Raw genomic sequence first — 20,168 nt, 5'->3', positions numbered from 1 at the left:
CTTTAAGCATAACCATCTTTGAGTTTGTAATACTTTGCCATTATTTTAAAAAGGTAACTTTGGAAGGAAAGAAAAAAATGGATGGCGTACACATGGAAGAAATGGTACTGAAAACATAAATCATCGAGGGGGATACCATGGTGGAAGTTCCCGTTCTCGTAGCAGTATTTTCCATTCTGGAAAAAGCCAAGGACTACATGAAAACAACATACCTGACAGTGAAGCAGGGAGGAAAGAAGACAAGAGAGAACGCAAGCAGTTTGAGGCTGAGGATTTTGTAAGTTGCTTGTAATTTTAATACGAATGAGGTTTCTACAAGTGCTATTTAAGCATCAGATCTCTCAGGAGATTTTATCAGTACACATCATTTTCTCCAGAGATCACACTTGACAGGTTCAATTGTTTTTTAATTTTTATTTATTTATTTTGGTTCAGTTATCTTTAGTCTTTACATTTCGTTAGGCTTTCTGTACGTAAGTCTTTCCTTCCCCAATCTTCTTCGTTCCTTACGTTTGTTTACTTATTCCTGTGTCTCACCATGTGGTTTTTTAAAACTTTGGATAAATTTATGTCATTTTATTCTTCATAGAAGTTAAAAAATTTCCCTTTTCTAAAGAGCAAACATCTACTAAGCTAAGCTTTAGAGTACACATTCAGTGCTCAACTCAGTTTTCTTTTTAATAACCTGAGCATCACTATGTGAAGTAATAAACTTGTACTTTGCTTTGAGTGTGAGCTTGTTAACTAAAGCATTCAGGGATGCAAACCTAAGAAGAATTAAGGATTGGTCTGATTTCCTCTTGTCTGCTCTTAACCTTATGCTAAGAGAGGATGATTTCTCATTTTGATGCCAAGACTGCATTCTCCTGCATTTGCTTTCTTCTTTTTTTTTAACACTTTTTCTTCATGTAGTTGAGGATGAGGAGAGTATTTAAAGACACTTGTTTTCTTCAACTTATCGTGAGTATAGATATTAACCATTTTAATTGTTACAATAAGCAGAAAGTAAGATTTATGAATAATTAGTGTTGTTAAGAGTTCATTATGTCAAATTTGTCAGTATATTCTTGAGATTACTTTTAAAAGGAATTTTTTTTTCTTAAATATGAGCAGTTTAAACATTTGTTCTTTTTATTCCACCTTTTATTTCCAGCCATCTCTAAATCCTGAATATGAGAGAGAACCAAATCAGAATAAATCTTTAGCTGCGGGTGTATGGGGTAAGTAATTTTTGATCTATCGTTGACGGGTATAAAATGTTATTTTTAGGTTTCACATTTGTGTTTTTTAAAATAGTAGGCTAGAATTAAACTTTATCTTTTAAATAACCTGTTTTTGATGTGCTAAGCTATAAAAAAAAGGTAGCACTTTAATAAAACAAGATATTGGGGACAGAAGAAAAGCTTGATTTGGATAATTATTTACACATATTAGTACCATTAAGTATATTCAGATATGAGTTTTTTAAAAAGTAAGTTAAATGTAATGAATTGATATCATTTGGAGAGCAGCTCGATAATCTGTTGAAACAAAAAATTTAGTTTAACTCAACTTAGTTTTTCAAAGTTGAAAACTTAACTGGAAAGATTTTAATCATAGTGTGCTATAAAAATCATTTTTTACTTAATGAAAATGGTTCTACACAGACAGTATTAAAAGTAATTGTATAAATTTTGCCTAGAACTAGTCTATGTTTGAAATTATTTGCCTTTTTGGTTGTCAAATCTTGACAGTTTTTCTGGTAATGACTCCCTTTTTAAAACTGCTGAAAGTTTAATTTGATAGCATCTACAGAAGATTAAACTGCACTTAGAGTAACTTAATTAGCTTTTTAGAGATTTAAGTGAAGTTTAAAATAATGGAATAATTTAAAATATGAAGATTTGATATCTGAAAAATAAATTTAATTATTTGATACCAAATTCAGAGGCGATGCATCTGCTTTGGAACTTGTACACACGTTCTTGTGTTTTTCTATTGAAAATAAGCAATTTACCAAAACAAAGGATCGTGGCTTATGACAGCATAATAGTCCTAACGATAAAGGCATTATTTTAAACTTTGCCACTTCCTGTGCTGTTCTTTATTGTATTTGGGGGTGATACGCTGGGGGAATTATTTTGTTTCTTTTGATCTCCCAATTTATTTAAGGGATTCTTGAGGGTGGGGGTGGGGGTGGTCAGACACTTTTGTTAGAACCATGTGAATGGCATTGTTTTTTCTGTATTGCAAATTAGTATTTCTACCACTCTCCCCAGGCCTACACGCCCAGACACACACATACCCAACCAAAAAAATCTCCCAAGCTCCTCTCTTAGGTATGTTTCCTTATTATTCAGTTTTTCTGGGAACAGCTGATTGCATAAGAATATAGAACCACCTGCAAGGTGTTAAATAAAATCTCTTAAGAAATTAGGAATAATTTGGATTTGATTAAAATGGAAGTAAATAAAATCAGGAATGTTAGTGAGCGTTTGTCATATAAAACTACCTATAGATACTACTGGTACTGATCCTTGGTTAATAATTTTAGAAATGATTTAGAAATACATTTTTGAAAATATTGAGAATAAAATGTATTAATATAAAGATTTTGGTTCTACTGTTTCAGGGTTGGTCTAAGGATTTTGAGCACTAGTTGAAAAGATGTTTAAAAGGAAGATGTACTCTTTACTGTGTCTTAGGTAAACTAAAAAGTGTGTCTGCATTAGAAAAAAAAAACTGTGACTTGATTAATTGTTAAATTCCCAGTACTTCCCATAGGAATACAATGAAACTTTCATTGTATTACACTTCACTATTCCTTTCTTAATTTATGCCCTGGGTTCCCAAATATTGTTTTCCCCATTGCAACATTTAAAATAGCTATGTTCCTGAGGAAGACAGAGAATTTTCAGTAGAACTTATCTAGTGCTACTTCCTTCCAGGTAAGTCAAAATTTAATAATGGAAATGTAATATATATTAAAAAATACCACTGGTTTGTCCCTGAAACTGTCCTTTTGTAAATCAAAAATTGCAAGAGTCTAAACATAATATCCCAATTTAAAAAAATAGTTTGAATGAAGTATTAATAGCTAAGCTGTTTAAACCTGTTGTTAAATATGTTTAACTCTACCTAGAACTTAGTTTTATTGGAAACTCCTTGTAGTTTGTAACTGACTTTTGTAGTGTTTTTATCTTAACCAGGATTACTGTTGAGCTTGATTCATACTAAATTTATCTCCTATATCTAGCAATTTAAATATAAAACAAAAAATCAAGGCACTTCAGTGTTCCTGTGAGAATTTTAAAATAATTTAGCTGGGTGATTGATTTGAGTAGTGAGAAAGAGAGAAAATGATATGTGTTTGTATGCAGTTTGAGACATTAGTAACTATCAAATTGACTTGTGTTTTTAGAAGTCCTACTGGCTATTCTGTGTTGACATAATATGTCAGCAACATAGTATTAACAGAGCCTAACATTTTGTGCTTAAGATACTAAATAATGAAAACCTTTAGTCACTATTAATTAGTTTTGTTTCAACTCAGCATTTACATTTGTGTTTATCCTTTGATAATTTGATGAACTTCCTAATTTCTGCTCATATTTGATACAGTACTATGAATTTTATTTGTTTAGCCTTCTAAATTAAAGCAAATTGGTGACCAGTTCTTAAAGATGGATTGTTTTCTAGAGAATTCTAATGATACTAGCCACTAGCATACAGGTTGAGTGACATGATAACACTAAATGAGGTTTAGGTCATGAAAACAAGTGAAAGTGTTTAAGGTGACTTTGTAAAGGGATTAAGAGAAGGGAATAATCTTTATCAGATTGCTTTATATAAAAGTATTCATATATTGGTATGATTCTACACGTTCTTCAGTGTCTCAGGTGAAAACAGTTGTTAACAATAAGAAAAAGGTAATATAACACATGTTCACAGTTGAGAAGGGAAAATTAAGAGTTTGATTAGATGACATAAGTAAGAGAGTTAGAGATAGTGTTCATCAGTTAAGTTGTTTTTGTTTTAGAAAGGCTGCTCTTTTTCATGAGTAATGTGGGTACCTTGTTAAAGGAAAGAATATCATGCCTCTTCTTTGACATTATGTCAGTGAAACTCATGTGACTAAAAGTCTCATACTACTGTGAAACAAGATTTGTACATTATATAAAATATCAAAAATAGCAATATTCAAATAATACCAATCTATAGAAAAATAATCTTTAAAATATTTTTGTCCTTTAAAATTAGTGTTCAGATGGCTTTATTGCTATGGTACCAATTCTTTGCTTCTGATACTCATATGTTATTATGTCTTATGTGATTGAGTTTCCTCTTCAGATTAGTGTGAAAGCAATTAAAATACTATTTATCCTTCACTTGACTATTATTCACACAGTAAAGTTGCCTCTTATATCATGATGAGGAAACTAAACTAGTAACTGTCATCACTGTGATGATGAGGGGAAGGGTGGACCCTGACTTGGTAGTGTACACTTACAAGACTCTTATTTTGACCATTCAGTATAGGCTTACTAGTAGTATTTTAGTTGAAAATGGTATACGTTTTGAACTGTCTGACCTAGCCAATACTCTAATCCATTTTCTCCAGTAATATAATGTAGTGGTTAAGTGCATTATCAGATAGTTCTGGGTGCTAACATTAGGTCTTTTACCTATTAGTTACTTAGACTTTGGGAAGGTTACTTAATCTCAGTGAATTTTCTTGTCTGTGAGATGAGGATGGAGCAGCACTATGCTAATACTAATGAGAAAAGCATTGTTAATATTAAATTATCTGTTAAATTGGTATCCTTGATCATGTTACAGCTGTTTAATATGAGTTAGCTAATTATGTTCAAATCCAGTAAGTCAGGAAGATTCTGATAGATTTACAAAAAGACAAAAAGTGATAGATTTAAAAATAAAAGTGAAAACTGATTGAATCAGAATATAAGGCAACTATATGGAGAGCATGAGAACAGAAAAGAGAATAAGGAATTGAGATGTCAGCTCGAACTTATGCATGTGGCCAACTTACTTTGTATTATACGTGGCAGTGTTTTAATTCTAATTTTTCTTCAAAAGATTGAGCCTCTCCCCTCCACTATTGCCTTTGTATTTAAGGAACAAAACTTACTACAACATTCAAAGATATTGGGAGAGCATGAAATAACAAGATGATAAAACAATATTTATAGCCAGGTATCATCAGATTACAGTTGTTTGTGAGGATAGAAGGAAATAATGATATGAAAATCCACAACTCATATTTGCCTTTAGGTGTTTTGAAGGCAGTTTGAATATCTGCTTATATGAGCTTGATAATAAGCATATATGATTTATAGAAGGAAGTCACCGAAGTCATTAATTCTTCTTTATAAGTGTTAGCATCTTTCATCAATGCATACATTTTCTCTTTAAAAAGATGAGCAATTTGAATCTTTTTCATGAAGTTTACCAGTTGATAAAATGGAGAAAGTACAGAAGGGGTCATTGGATACTGTTTGAATCTAACAGATTCAGCACCTAGCTCAGAAGGTTCATGTCAGGAGAATTTGCACAGATAATCTGTGAATAGATAAACCAGTTTATAAGTAATAGAAATGATGCAGATTTAAGTTACTAGTGCTGCCATCACCTTTTCCATTGCTTAGATGTGATTATTACCATCAAGAACCAGTTTTTCCACCTTTCCTCTTTCCCTTCTCCCTCCCCTCTCCCCCTTCCTCAGACTTCTCCCCCACTTATCTTTTTGGCTTCTGTGTTCTTGTATTGATATTTAACACATTAATTTGAGTGCTTAGCTAGAATGTCTCTATCAAACAGTAGGGGCTCTGAAGTCCAAGTTCTCAATTTTGGTCAGCCAGTCTCTTGATACCAGCAGTTCAACAACCAGCATCTGCTGCTCTTTGGAGAGTCTTCCAGAGCATCAGGGAACGGTGGCGGGAATTGCCTGCAGCTCACCCTGAGGACACAGACACTGGTGGCACACACAGTTGGGAACACTTCACCAGGTGAACACCTCTGCTGTCAGCCGCCGTGCCATCCTGGCCTTAGACTAAGAACACATTTCTTGTTAAACAGGCAGGTTTATGTAGTGTGTTCAGCATAGATGTATATGATATAGGTTAGTCTTTATTTTGTTTATTTCTGTTGTAATTTTTCTCATCTATACTCTTGTGGTTGTTCAGTTTAAGTTTTAGGTTTAAAATTTTTCAAAAAGACACCTTTAATTTGAAATACAGTTGCCTATTACAGTGGAGATTGTATATGACTTTTCTGGACATTTTTCTTTAAAGAGAACATTTCATTCTAACTCTGAGCCAAGAACTGTTGTTTTTCATTTTATAGATGAGAGTAGTGATGTTGGAGCAAGTATCAAAATTCTGTAAATCTGGTACAAAAGCACATGGTCTTAATTTCTGTACTATTTGAATATGAATGCTTAGTAAGTAAATCAGCACTGTGTCCTACTTTCTTTTTCCTCCCAGTCCCTTTCATCATCTTTTAGGTACCTTTATTATCTTTTACTTTACTACCTCTTGTATGTGACTGATTTCTTAGGCTTCATCTTTCTTTGTAGCATTTTCTTTCATTCTTGGAACCAAAGACCTCTTTGAGGAGACTGTGAGAGTATTTCTTAGGTATCTAGAAATCCAGTTTTAGGAAAGGTGGACTTTGTAGTCAGAAATTATATTGAGGCTTAATCATACCTGCATGCTTATCTGTTCTCCTCTTCTGTCTTCTAGTTTTGATGAGTGATGACTTAAGTACAAAAATATTATTTCTTTTTCATCTTGTACCCTCAGCCTTCAGTGTGAAATCATTTACTTCTGCCTAAAGTACATTGTTTAGGATTTATTTTAGTAAAGATTTTACTTTAGTAGATTTATGTTACTTTTCTTGGTGATTGATTTTTGTCTGAAAAGATTTCATTTCTGTATTCTGCTTTATATGGCGTTTCCAAGTCCCACTCTGCAATCCAAGATTATACAGTGGAAATTAATCCCCTCCTCAGCTGTTGGGTTTCTTTGTGCACACACTCTAAGCTGAAGTTTCTTCCTTTACTTTATTTATTCTCTTGAAATACAGGTTGATATTATTCATTGCTGAGGAACCTCCTCCTGTTCTTTATTGCTGTATTTGTTTACCTCCCTCATTATAGGGGGGCTTCCTGGTAGCTCAGATGGTAAAGAATCTGCCTGCATGCAATGCAGGAGACTTGGGTTAAATCTCTGGGTCGGGAACATCCCCTGGAGAAGGGAATGGCAACTCACTGCAGTATTCTTGCCTGAGAATCCCATGGACAGACTAGCCTGGCAGGCTACAGTCCTTGGGGTTGCAGAGAGTCAGATGGGGCTGAGCAACTAACACTCATTATGGTAATTTTAACATAAGGATCTAAAAGGGAAGGAAGATAAACTTGTATGCTTAATTGACGATATTGGAATAGAAGTCTTTGCCAGTCATGTATGAACTTATTGTGATGCACAGATAAAACCGCCTCCTACTTCAGCACTTGGATTTTTCTGAGATTAGACCTTAGAGACTCTAAGACTTTTTGCATTTCCCAGCATCAGTCAGTCATCCCTCAGATTCCTGAGGTTCATTAACTTAGATTTTGAGTACCAGACTGTTAAGATTTTCTCTTATATTCTAATTTAAATAATTGGTAATTTCAGGAGTCTTTTTACTATTTTATTTATGCTGTCACCTTCTGTTTACCAGAAGTAATTGTAAAACTTAAAATTGTTTAGCAGTATTTCTAATGTTCTTCATTGGCCTCTGTGTAAGATCATTATTCTTCATTTTCGTTTTGACTTCAATGTGTTAGTTCTTCAGAAAAACTATATATTGGTAATGTAATTAGTGTCCTTGTGTGCCTGAAAATATTTTTCTTAGGTTTCATATCTTGCGCCTTTGTAGGTAGCTGAGAAGTTGGAATGTTTGCCCTAGTAGATAAACTTTGAATGTTTAACTTTCAGAAAGATGAGTCTTTTCTCAGTTTGCTTTAGGTTCTTGGGTGGTGTGTTCTTTGGTTTGTTTGCTTGTTTTTGCTACACCACAGGGCTTGCACAGTGAAAGCACTGAGTCCTAACCACTGGACCACCATGGAATTCTCAGGTTCTTGTTCTTTTATTTTTTTAGCATTACAATAAATGAACTACTTTATCAGCTCTATAGTTTGAAGAGTTAAGTTTCAGAGGGACTTTGAGAATGCCTCTCTCTGTATCACTAGTAGTCCTTGTTTAGTTTTTGAGATAAACCAGTAGAAAATTTGGTTTGTTTGATGCAGGCCATCATTATATACATATGTACTACTCACTCTCTCAAAGGATAATATCTTAAACTAATTTTAATTTACATTTTCTGCAGTTTTGTTTCCAGTTAATTCTTTTCTTCGAAACTCTTCAGTGGTGAAACTGATGGCTTTCAGAGTTTTTCTATAGGAAGAAAGACATGTCACTGCCATTATTGGGAACGTGCTCATTGTAACACCTGTTTAATTACACATTACCTGTTTGGTTACACATTAACTGATTAAACTCTAGAAGTTATATTTCATATTTTAGCAAATTTAGTTGTCTTGAGAAAAGCTTTCTAGTACTGTCTTCAGAAGCATGGATTGAGTTGGATCCCCTGCAGCTTGCACAATGCCTTCAGTGTAGTTTGGATGGCCAGTTCATTCAAATTATATTTGAATAAACTGGTATGTGAAAACATAGTTCCCCTTTTCATTAGTCATAAATTGAGCAGGAATTAAGAAATAGAGGGACTGTAGATCCTTTCTTATTGGTAATAACTATGAACGAAATAAAAAGAATTAGGAAAACTTTTCAGAATGGAAGAGAGGAAAATGTATCTTGTATTTCACGTCTTAAGAGCTGTTAGGATGAAATTTATAATTGAAGAATATACTCAAATGTAATTAAATTTGTCTTGGTCATAGTTACCATTCTAGGTCACTGTCTAACTGAATTCATCTCTGAATGTTAGTTGACATTGCTGAGTTCCTTGCTGTGGTCTGGTGATTGTTGAAACTTTATTTCTCAAGCAAGAATATAATTCATACTTACATAGCTTAGTTATTTTATCCAAGAAGCAGCTGTTATTTCTAAATACAGTAAAGTTTGGAATATACTATTCTTTGGTGATTTAATTTTATGCTGAAATTTAAACTGTATAACTGTTGCTCGTGCTTTATTTATACAGAATATCCCCCGAATCCTAAATCTAGAACTCAAAGGATGCTGGTCATTAAGAAAGGTAATACAAAAGACTTACAACTATCTGGATTCCCAGTAGTAGGAAATCTTCAGTCACAGCCAGTTAAGAATGGGACTGGTCCAAGTGTTTATAAAGGCTTAGTTCCTAAACCTGCTGCTCCACCTACAAAAGTAAGTTCTAAATTGTTAAATATGCAAGTTAAAAGTTGATATCAACTGAGTTACTTTGGCCAAAAAAATGTTGAAAAATTCACATCAAGGTGGGGAGGGTATTGGTGGGCTGCTGCTTTCTAAGTGGAAAGTGTTGGGCCATTGTGTATCCTTAATTACCTTTTAAGTAGTTTGTGTGTTTGTATGTTTTCTTGTTTTAGTAGTCAGTAGTAAATGAAATCTGTAAATACTTGTTTGCCAGATGCATCTGTGATATATTTGCTTAATAATGGTTTAAAATGCTGTCCTTCATCTTCAGTTTTAGGCTTTTGGAACTCTCACTTGTGTTTTCTTGGTAATAGGCAAGAGAAACCTAACTTAAGGTTTATAAAACTTGGGAAAAAAAGCAAGGTAGTTAAATGTTTCATCTGAATATCAGATTTTGATTTTATTTGTTAAAAAAAAAGGAGGAGACCCATGTAGAAATGATTAAGATACAGTAAAAAAATAATTTTTTTAAAGTCATATTTAGTCATCTTTATTTTATAGTATTCACTTTGTTCTCTTTCTCCTCTATGTAATCTGTTTAGATACACATTAATTAATGTTTGTGTGTTTTTTCTTTAGCCTACACAATGGAAAAGCCAAACTAAAGAAAATAAAGTTGGGACTTCTTTCCCTCATGAGTCTACATATGGTGTTGGCAACTTTAATGCTTTTAAATCAACTGCCAAGAATTTTAGTCCATCAACAACTTCAGTGAAAGAGGTATGGCATTTAATAAAAGTACTCCTGAAGAGCCAAATTATCTCAGTCATGATAATTTAATTAACAGTGAACAAAAGGCATAGATTCATTGAACAAATTCATTAAAGAGACTTTAGTTCTTCCAGAATTCAGATACTTCTTTCTGTTTGCTAACTAGTTTTGCAATTTAAGGAGGGATAATTTTAAAATTTCTAACAAAATGTCCAAATAACCTAAAGTGTAGAAAATTCTGTGGCAAAATAAACATGTGTAACCCATGAACCAGAAAGAGTCGCTTTAAAAAAAAGTATTTATTTTTGGTTCTACTGGGCCTTCATTGACGTGCAGGCTTTTCTTGAGTTTTCGCAAGCGGGGGCTACTCTCTAGTTGCAGTGCCTGGGTTTCCCTTGTGGAGCACGGGCTCCAGGGTGCTTAGGCATCAGTGGTTGCCGCATGTGGGCTCAGTAGTTGGATCTCCTGGGCTCTTGAACACAGGCTCGGTAGTTGTGGTGCACAAGTTTAGTTGCTCCTCGGCATGTGGAATCTTCTGAATCAGGAGTGGAACCCGTGTCTCCTGCTAAGTCGAGTCCAACTCTTTGTGACCACATAGATGTAGCCCACCAGACTCCTCTCTCCATGGGATTTCCCAGGCAAGGATACCGGAGTGGGTTGCCATTTCCTTTTCCAGGGTATCTACCTGACCCAGAGATCGAACCCACGTCTCCTGCTTGGCAGGCGGGTTCTTTACCAGGGAAGCCCCAGAAAGAGTAATTTTTAAGAAAAGAATTATGAAAACAGATGTTTTTACTTTTGTCATAAAGTTATGTTATGATGTAGGATTAAACCTTGACTTAAAAATGAGGATTTATATACTCTTCTTTTGGGGATGATGGACATTTTATTAGTATTAACACCTGGGGCAGAGAAGAGGAAGAAGAGAGAAAGATGCATATTTACTGACTTTGAATACTTAGTAGCTTACACATTTCTTTCTCATTTGGCCAGCTTTCTGAAACTTCTAGATCAGGGACTTCCTGACCAGTTCAGGGACAAGAGACACTTGTGACTGTATTGTACTCAGTGAGATTGTTCTGGGTACTATATTGGAGCATTATAACCCCTCATTGACTAGTTCTCAGTCATAGAATTTTAGAGCTGTGCTAGAAGGACCAACATTCCCAGCTGGTTAATTGTGGCTTCAATTCATTATAGTCTGCAGATGTTATTGCTAAGTTAAGCATTTTGATTTATTCCCAAGGCTTAAAATTCCTGTGACATAGAATTCCAGCATTCTCTTTCCTTCTGTGTTCCACTCTCAGTATATGAAAAGTAAAAGGACTCCAGTACATGTCCCTTTCCCACCCTCCTCTGCTCTTCCACAAAACTTCCCTTGTGAAATCCTATGTGATAAACTCTTAGTGTACCTGTGCATAAATAATTATACTAGTTCGTTTTAGAAGCTATTATTAGAACCTTCAAACTCTGTGGAACATAATTTTTAAAACTGCTTTTTAAAAAATATATATAAAAATATTTAAACAATTTCAGGATCCATTTTATAAAATAGTATTTAAATCTCCTAATTTAGAATGACAGGTTTTAGTATTATCAGACTTTGTTTCTCGGATAAGAAAGATTTTATATTTAGTCATTCAGTGAGATAGATAAAAATAACAAGGATAGTGGAAAATAGAATTTAAAATCAATTTTGTATATTGTGAAGAAAATGAAATAGCCATTATAGTTGTGAACTTTATGTTGAATTACTTCTCTATGTATTTATCAACATTCTAAATTTTTTTCTTAGTGTAATCGCTCAAATTCTTCTTCACCTGTTGACAAACTTAATCAGCAGCCTCGTCTAACCAAACTGACACGAATGCGCACAGATAAGAAGAGTGAGTTTTTGAAAGCATTGAAAAGGGACAGAGTGGAAGAGGAGCATGAAGATGAAAGCCATGTGGGCTCAGAAAAGGTAATTGAAGGTGTATGTAATTCTTGGCATGACGTTAGCATGTCATTGGAGTAGTTGGGCAGATGTTATTTAGGATCTTTGAATATTTTCATATTTCTGAAAGCAAGGCTAGTTAGCTATTTGCATAAATAATGAATTCCTTTCTGAATAGATTTTTCTTACTCTAGTTGCTGTGCAAAAATGAAATTTAAAAACATTCCTGTTCATATTTGCACTTTTAGTTTTCCCCATCTTGCCTACCTTTATCCTTTTAATTTTTTGTCGAATAGATGTGAATACTTGAAGTTAGAAAATTGCCTTCACAACTTAGTTTTGCATCTTCTGAAACTGTTTTCTTCATGATTATATAAGCATTACAGTTATGTTTTATCCATGAAAATCTAACCAGGATCTATTATAGTTGCCTTTTTTAATAACTATCTCTAATTTTTTTTAACTCTTCAAAAATCAGGATGACGACTCATTTAATTTGCATAACAGCAATAGTACTCACCAAGAAAGGGATATAAATCGAAACTTCGATGAAAATGAAATTCCACAAGAGAATGGCAATGCCTCGGTAATTTCCCAACAGATCATTCGGTCTTCAACCTTCCCACAGACTGATGTTCTTTCTAGTTCACTTGAAGCAGAACACAGGTCGGTGTTTTTACTTTTTTCTCTACCCAAAATTTTGATTTTATATGGAAAATTGATTTTTTTAACAACTTCATTGAGATATAATTTATATACTCTTAATTTCTTTACTCAGTTTGTTAATTTGGGGTATATTTGAAGTTGTATAGCTGTCACCACAGTCTAATTTCAGAACATTTCTTTACTCCATAAAGAAACCCCATGCTCATTTACAGTTACTCCTCATTGTTACTGTCTTTCCTGCGTAACCACCAGTCTACTTTCAGTAATACTTTAAAGGTTCATCCATATTGTAGCATGTGTTTCTCTGAAAATTGAGTGCTATTTATTTTCCATGGCTTTAGATTTTCTGTAAATCTCTTTTGGGTGGGGGCGGGGGACAGAGAGGAGGGGGAGGCTTGTGGGATCTCAGTTTCCCAACCAGGGATGGAACCCAGCTCACAATAGTGAAAGCCTTAATCCTAACCACTAGACCACTAGGGACCTCCCTGTAAACTTTCTTAAGTTACATACATATTTAAGTACTCATGTTGCTTGATTTAAAAAGGTATCAGTGATACAGTTCTCAGGATTACTTTTTTTGTTCAAATGTGTAAATTAAAATTTAAAATGAAATAATTTCACACATATATTACTAGTTATTATCAAGTTTCAGTATACCATCACAGTATTGAGGATAGTTTCAACATCAGAGAGGTAATTATTGCCTTGTTTAAGCACCAAATTAATAGAAATGAGTGCCAGAGAAGTTCAAAGGAATTTGGGGTTAGATAGCATTCTGGCTTGAGTACCAGTTTGAAGATTTTAGTTGGAACCTAAATTAAATCTTAAAGGGTGAGACAATACAGGCAAGGGTACTGGGTAGTCATTCTAAAATGGGGGTATGAAAGGATGTTTAGAGTAGAATATATGCATGGTTTGTTTTAGGGGTGATGTATAGCATATCTTGACAAGAGTGTGGAGTCCTAAATGGAGTTAGAGATACATTGCAAAGGCAAGGCTTTAGAGATCTAGTCAAACTCTTTGAGTGCTTCAGATGAAGAAGGAGCTCTTGTCTTATACATGGTTTTTGATAGAGTAGGATTTGTGACCCAGGTCTTCCACTTCTAGTACTATGCTTTTTCTAATGTAAGGAATTTGAATTTGTGGTCGTTGTGTGTTATTGAGTTTGTTCTTTTAGGAATTGGGAAGCTGTTGAATTTGGCAGAGGGTGATAATTGTGAAAGTGGTATTAGAGTGATTTGATAATAGTTTGAAAGAGAATGAGAAGAAATGCTAATGGAAAGGCAAAGTGCAGATCACTGTTATGATCTATTCCTAATTGTGGGGTTTAGTCCAGAGACCACAGAGTTTGTTGCAGTGTATATTAACTTGGGAGGCAGAAAACCAGAATTCTGCTTCTTTGCTATCAAGTAGGCAAAATTTTTTACTTATATGATCATGGTTGTTCATCTGTAAACTGCGGGTATACTGTGTTGTTGTTCAGTTGCCAAGTCACGTCCGAGTTCACAACCCCATGGACTGCAGCACGCTAGGCTTCCTTGTCCTTCACTGTCTGCTGGAGTTTGCTCAAACTCATGTCCATTGAGTCAATGATGCCATCCAACCATCTCATCGTCTGGCGCCCCCTTCTCCTCCTGCCCTCAATCTTTCCCAGCATCAGGCAGGGTCTTTTCTAACGAGTTGGCTGTTCGCATCAGGTAGCCAAAGTATTGGAGCTTTAGCAGTAGTCCTTCCAATGAGTATTCAGGGTTGATTTCCTTTAAGATTGACTGGCTTGATCTCCTTGCTGTCCAAGGGACTCTCAAGAGCATTATCTAGCATCACAATTTGAAGGCATCAGTTCTTCACCACTCTGTCTTCTTTATGGTCCAGCTCTCACATCCATGCATGACTACTGGAAAGACCATAATCTTGACTATATTGACCTTTATCAGCAAAGGGATGTCTTTGTTTTTTACTGTACTATCTAGGTTTGTCATAGCTTTCCTGCCAAGAAGCAGTCAGCTTTTAATTTCATGGCTGCAGTCACCATCCACAGTGATTTTACAGCCCAAGAAGAGGAAATCTGTTATTGCTTCCACCTTTTCCCCTTCTATTTGCCATGAAGTGATGGGACCAAATGCCATGATGTTAATTCTTGTAATACCGAGTTTTAAGCTGGCTTTTTCACCTCCTTTACCCTCATCAAGAGGTTCTTTAGTTCTTTGCTTTCTGCCATTAGACTGGTATCATTCGCATACCTGAGGTTGTTGCTATTTCTCCTGGCAATCTTGATTCCAGCTTGTAACTCGTCCAGCCTGCCATTTCGCATGATGTTCTCTGTGTATAAGTTAAATAAACAGGATGACGATAAACAGCCTTGTTGTACTCCTTTCTTAATCCTGAACCAGTCAGTTCCATAAAAGGTTCTAACTGTTGCTTCTTGACCTGCATACAGGTTTCTCAAGAAACAGGTAAGATGGTTTGGTGTTCCCATCTCTGAGTTTTTTACAGTTTGTGATGCTCCACACAGTCAAAGGCTTTAGGTGAAATTATGGGTATATTTCAAGTCTCTGAGCACTGATTTTTTGATGAGATTGTTTGACAGTATATAAAAATCTACAGAGTAGTCAATTTGTGACAGGTTCAGTTTGAAAAATGAGTTAGGAATAAAAAGGAGTAACAAGTGCTTAAGGGATGTAATTATTTAAAAAACAAAAACAGAAGTAGAAAACCTAATGAATAACTAAGAACATGATGAACTGTAGTGGCCCTAAAGAAATGGGGAGGTGTGTTGCTTCTATTTTTAGTATAAGAATTTAGCAAATTTTCTTCAGTTTTTAGCCTAAAAGAACCTTTTGCAGGTTTCCAGCCTTAGAGAACCTCTTACACCAAAGATAAAGTAATTAGGCATTTCATTCTGATCATCTTATTTAAAACAGTTTATTGGGCATAATCTTACCTATTCACTTTCAGAAAGATATTTTAGAAAGATAAACCCTAACATCTTTTGTGCGGATTTTGTATAATGGATCATGTTTTCTTTCACATAATATAAAAGGACTTAATTTGGGTGAAATTCTAAATTAAATTTATTCATTTCCATTCCTTTCCAGATTGTTAAAGGAGATGGGTTGGCAAGAAGACAGTGAAAATGATGAAACATGTGCACCCTTAACTGAGGATGAAATGAGAGAATTCCAAGTTATTAGTGAACAGGTAAGAACTGAATCATGTAAGCTCACTTTAAAAATAGCCCTTCCTTAATCAGAACAACATGTAACTAAGCATTTTTAAGGGGTGAGGTTAGACGTTTTATTTAGGGATTTGTTGAGCATCCCATTATAGGTCAGATTGGCCTTTGTTTTAAATAGGTCTGCAAGGCTGACTTCTTTAAATCCATGAATCTGCAGTGCTTAGAAATTAGTGTAAAGAATGTATCTGATTTATCATTTACCAGGCATTTAAAAAATGACTTGGTGATAAGAAGTAGAAAACAACAGTAGCTTTCTCAGATATAATTTCATCTTTTATCCTTTTCTTGGCACAGGAATTTTGATATCCTAAATGTCTTTTTTTTTTTTTAAATTCTGCATAGTTGCTTTTTTGAAAGAGTTATTGTTTAGTCACTAAGTCATGTCTGACTCTTTTGACCCTGTGAACTGTAGCCCTTCTGGCTCCTCTGTCCATGGGATTTCCCAGGCAAGAATATAGGAGTGGGTTGCCATTTCCTTCTCCAGGTCATCTTCCTGACCCAGGGATCAAACCTGATCTCCTGTGTTGGCAGATGAATGCCACTGAGCAACCAGGGAGTATTCCTTAGAAGATGTATGGTAGAGTTGAGGGAAATCTCAGGGAGTTTTTCAAAATTTTTTTCAAATCCATTGTACTTCTTGAAAATAGTTCTGGTCATACAAAAGCGATTTTCTATATAGAAGTATTATCAATGTTAATAATCTTCAAAACACTTTTCACATGCTTTGAATGAAATTTTTGAGGAAATTAGTTATATTTACTTAACAGATTCATCATCCTAATTAAAAATTTGTGCCAAAATGCAAATAGCATAAAATTTACCATTTAAATCATTTTTAAGCATACAGTTCTATGGCATTTAGGTACATTCATATTGTTATTCAGATGTTACCACCACTCACCTCCAGAGCTCTTTTCATTGTTAAAACTGAACCTCTGTACCTATTAAACCATGACTCTATTCCTTGTTCCTCCCAACCCTTGGAAACCACCGTTCTGCTTTCTGTCTCTATGAATTTGACTGCCTTAGCCCCTTATGTAAGTGAAATCATGCAGTATTTGTCCTTTTGTGACTGGCTTATTTCACTTAGCAGAATGTCTTCGAGTTGCATCCATGTTGTAGCACGGGTCAATCAGAATATCTTTTATCAGAGACACAATAATCCATTATATGTGTATGTATCACATTTTGTTTATCCATTTGTCCATTGATGGACACTTGGGTTGCTTCCACCTTTTGGCTGTTGTAAATAATGCTGTGTGAATATGGGTGTATAGGTATCTATATCTATCTATCTACATGGCTATAGATCAGTAAGTAGTGTCTCTTTCTCTGTCTCTCTCTGTGTGCATATATATATATACACACACACACACACCCCCCAAAATATTAGAATATATATATGTATATATATAAATGGTTTGGTATGCTGTAAATGCAGCTCTTCCAAGAGTAGTGATTTATTCCTAGGAAATATTTTGTTATATTGGTTTGATCTATAATTACCTATATAACTAGTTTTTCAGAAATGATACCATAATCTGTGGAGTTTTATTTACCTTTATTGTATTCTTGGTCACATTTAATTATTAGAGCATTCTTAGTTTGTAGTAACTCTTGGAAGATGATTTATTTATTCACTTTATTTCTGTTGATATTTTAGTTACAGAAGAATGGTCTGAGGAAAAATGGTATTTTGAAAAATGGCCTGATCTGTGACTTCAAGTTTGGACCCTGGAAAAACAGCACTTTCAAACCCACTATTGAGAATGAGGACACAGAGACGAGTAGCAGTGACACATCGGATGACGACGATGTGTGAAGGATTTCCTAACAGCTTTAGAATTATAGTGTGATACATCTCTCATACAGTTTGGGGTGAATTGTAAAAATGAAGAACTATAATTTATGTAGTAAAATACCCCATTAGAAGATGATTTTTTTGGGGGACTTCAATATGAAGAAAACCAAGAATGTTGTGTTGGGCTGTGTTGAACATTATTTCTTTGTAAATGAATGTTGTAGAAATGAGGACTTTGGTTGATCCAACATTGACTTTCTTCATCACTGCAGCATTTCTCTGACTAGCAATGTGACGATGTAACAAATGAGAGTTTCTCATTTAATAATAAAAAAATTGTGTAATGTTTTGCAAAGCTTCTGTCTTAAAATGTCCAGGTCTTAAGAAAAAAGGCAGCTTACACTGTTCTGCTTGCAGAGTCATATCTTTTCGTACAATGGAAATCCTCAAGTCCACTTTGTGTGGCACTGTCCCCAGCCTTCCCCCTCCTCCAAAAAAGGACAATGTAGCATGTTGGCTAAAACTGGAGCAAAGTGCACTAAAACTAAAACTTTAATTTCCTGAACTCAACTGTTGTGCTAGTCACATTTTAAAACATAAATTGCTCTTTAGCCATTTGTAGTTCAGTAAATATAACAGGAAAGACTTGCCACACTTTCTTCCAAATTTAAGGAGGTGATTTTCAAGAGCTTTATTTGGGTATGTTGTAAGACCAGGATTTTCAGAGTTGATGGGAAAGAGTCTTGTGGGAAAACTTATTTTGATAAATTATTACACATGCAGAAAACTGATCACACTGACTGGATCTGTCCACATGGAAAATAAACTGGATTTTCAGAATATTGTCGTTCTTTGTAGTGTTCAAGATATTGGTCTCTAAACACATTGTGGTTTATTCACTTTTTAAAACAAAGTTATACTTTAGTTATTTCTTTATGGTGATTACTTTTGAGTTTAGAAAAAAAAATAGTTAAAATAGCCCTTTTATTATCAACTGCTTAAGTTTATTGAATGGTAAAAACCACTTTATTTTTCATTTGCACGTTAATAATAGAGTTATTTCTCTTTACTGCTCACTGTAAGGGTAAATTTGCTCTCTCTCTTTTTTTAGTATTTTTGATTGTTCTGATTTTGTTTACCCACATTTGCTTTTAGCTTCTTCCATCCCACTTCCATGTTTAAATATATTCTGATTGTAAAGAGCATAATCTTAAAGCAAAAATGTTTAAAGTTAACATCCTCAAGATGTTTTCTCAGAAAGCTGCAGTGCTTTTGCTGTTTCCATTTCAGTAATCCTATGCAGGTTCCCCAGCTTTCACCAGAAGCCAGATTTTTTGGTTCATACTGAGACTGCTGGTGATGGGGAAATTTAAACAAAACACAGATTTCACCCCCACAAAACTTAATGAGGATGGGTGGATATAGTATTAAATAGATCTTAAAATTTGTCTTTTATAATAGGCTTTTATTATATAATATGCCATAAATCAGTCTAATTACATAAAGTGAAAGGTAGCATTAGCCACAAGTAAACGGAAACAAAGCTCTGTCAGTATCATATTGAATGTTTTTGGAACTCTTAGATTGCACTGACTGGTTTATGGCTTAATGAAATCTATCAGATGCAAATTGTACTTGATAACACAAGGTCAAAGGGATCTGAAAAATGTGGTTTACGTTTGAAATTAATTTATTGTGTTTTCTAAATAGCTTTTAGAAAAGATTCTATAATTTTCTATTTTTTGTCGTTTTCTGTTTTCTATTGAGATAATTTTGCCTTAAGTCTCATTTTTCAGCAGCTACTGTTTGTTGTGTGTTCACACATTGTGATATTGAGTGTTTCCATTGTGGTAAGATACAATGGTATGGTTATTCTATGCATTTAATGATAGCATTAACTAGTTTGGCTACTGAGTTGATGGAGCCATATGGATGTATTTTGATAGAATGTTTAAAGCGTAGCATGATTTTAACTTGCTCTTGAAATATGGGCAGCTGGTAGACTTTGGACTGTATTGTTTGAAAGGGAGCCCATGAGTATTATGGAAACTAGTTAAATTGTACATCTAGTGTGAAATTGTCAAACCCAGGATGTGGAGGCCTGGGGGGAAGTTACTGCTTTTAATTGCTTCAAACTGTTTCTCTGCAGCAAGTTCTTTTTTACAACCACTTTATTGTGGTATAAATTGGCATAAACTACATATTTAAAGCTTATAGTTTGATTATCTTTGCCTTGTGAAACCATTGCTGGAGTCAGGGTAGTGAATATATATGTTACGCTGAGAAGTTTTATGTTTCCTGCTTTGTAATCTTCCCCTTTTACTACTACTAATACCCCCTGTCCCCAGCCTTTTTTTTAATGAGCAGAATTCTTACGGTAATGGGTTTAAAAGAGCATTTCCA

The 20,168-nt window shown here is 34.5% G+C and overlaps 1 protein-coding gene across 4 annotated transcripts in view; it reads left to right on the top strand.

Moving 5' to 3' along the window:
* The window catches only part of GPBP1 (GC-rich promoter binding protein 1), a 67,950-nt gene extending 49,345 nt beyond the window's left edge, over positions 1-18,605 (top strand). For 3 of the 4 annotated variants that reach the window (XM_061129763.1, XM_061129764.1, XM_061129765.1), the window contains 9 exons: positions 54-277; positions 1,154-1,220; positions 2,259-2,318; positions 9,205-9,389; positions 9,996-10,136; positions 11,923-12,090; positions 12,542-12,729; positions 15,825-15,927; positions 17,628-18,605. In XM_061129763.1, the coding sequence (XP_060985746.1) occupies positions 54-277; positions 1,154-1,220; positions 2,259-2,318; positions 9,205-9,389; positions 9,996-10,136; positions 11,923-12,090; positions 12,542-12,729; positions 15,825-15,927; positions 17,628-17,786 (1,295 nt within the window). In that variant the 3' untranslated portion in view covers positions 17,787-18,605. The remainder of the gene's footprint in view (positions 1-53; positions 278-1,153; positions 1,221-2,258; positions 2,319-9,204; positions 9,390-9,995; positions 10,137-11,922; positions 12,091-12,541; positions 12,730-15,824; positions 15,928-17,627) is intronic. The other variant, XM_061129766.1, reaches the window with a different exon arrangement.
* Positions 18,606-20,168: the final 1,563 nt, after the last annotated feature.

Source organism: Dama dama, chromosome 25, assembly GCF_033118175.1.
Source record: "Dama dama isolate Ldn47 chromosome 25, ASM3311817v1, whole genome shotgun sequence".
Taxonomy (NCBI): domain Eukaryota; kingdom Metazoa; phylum Chordata; class Mammalia; order Artiodactyla; family Cervidae; genus Dama; species Dama dama.
The sequence above is the reverse complement of the archived record's forward strand: the minus strand, read 5'-3'. Positions and strand labels throughout refer to the sequence as shown.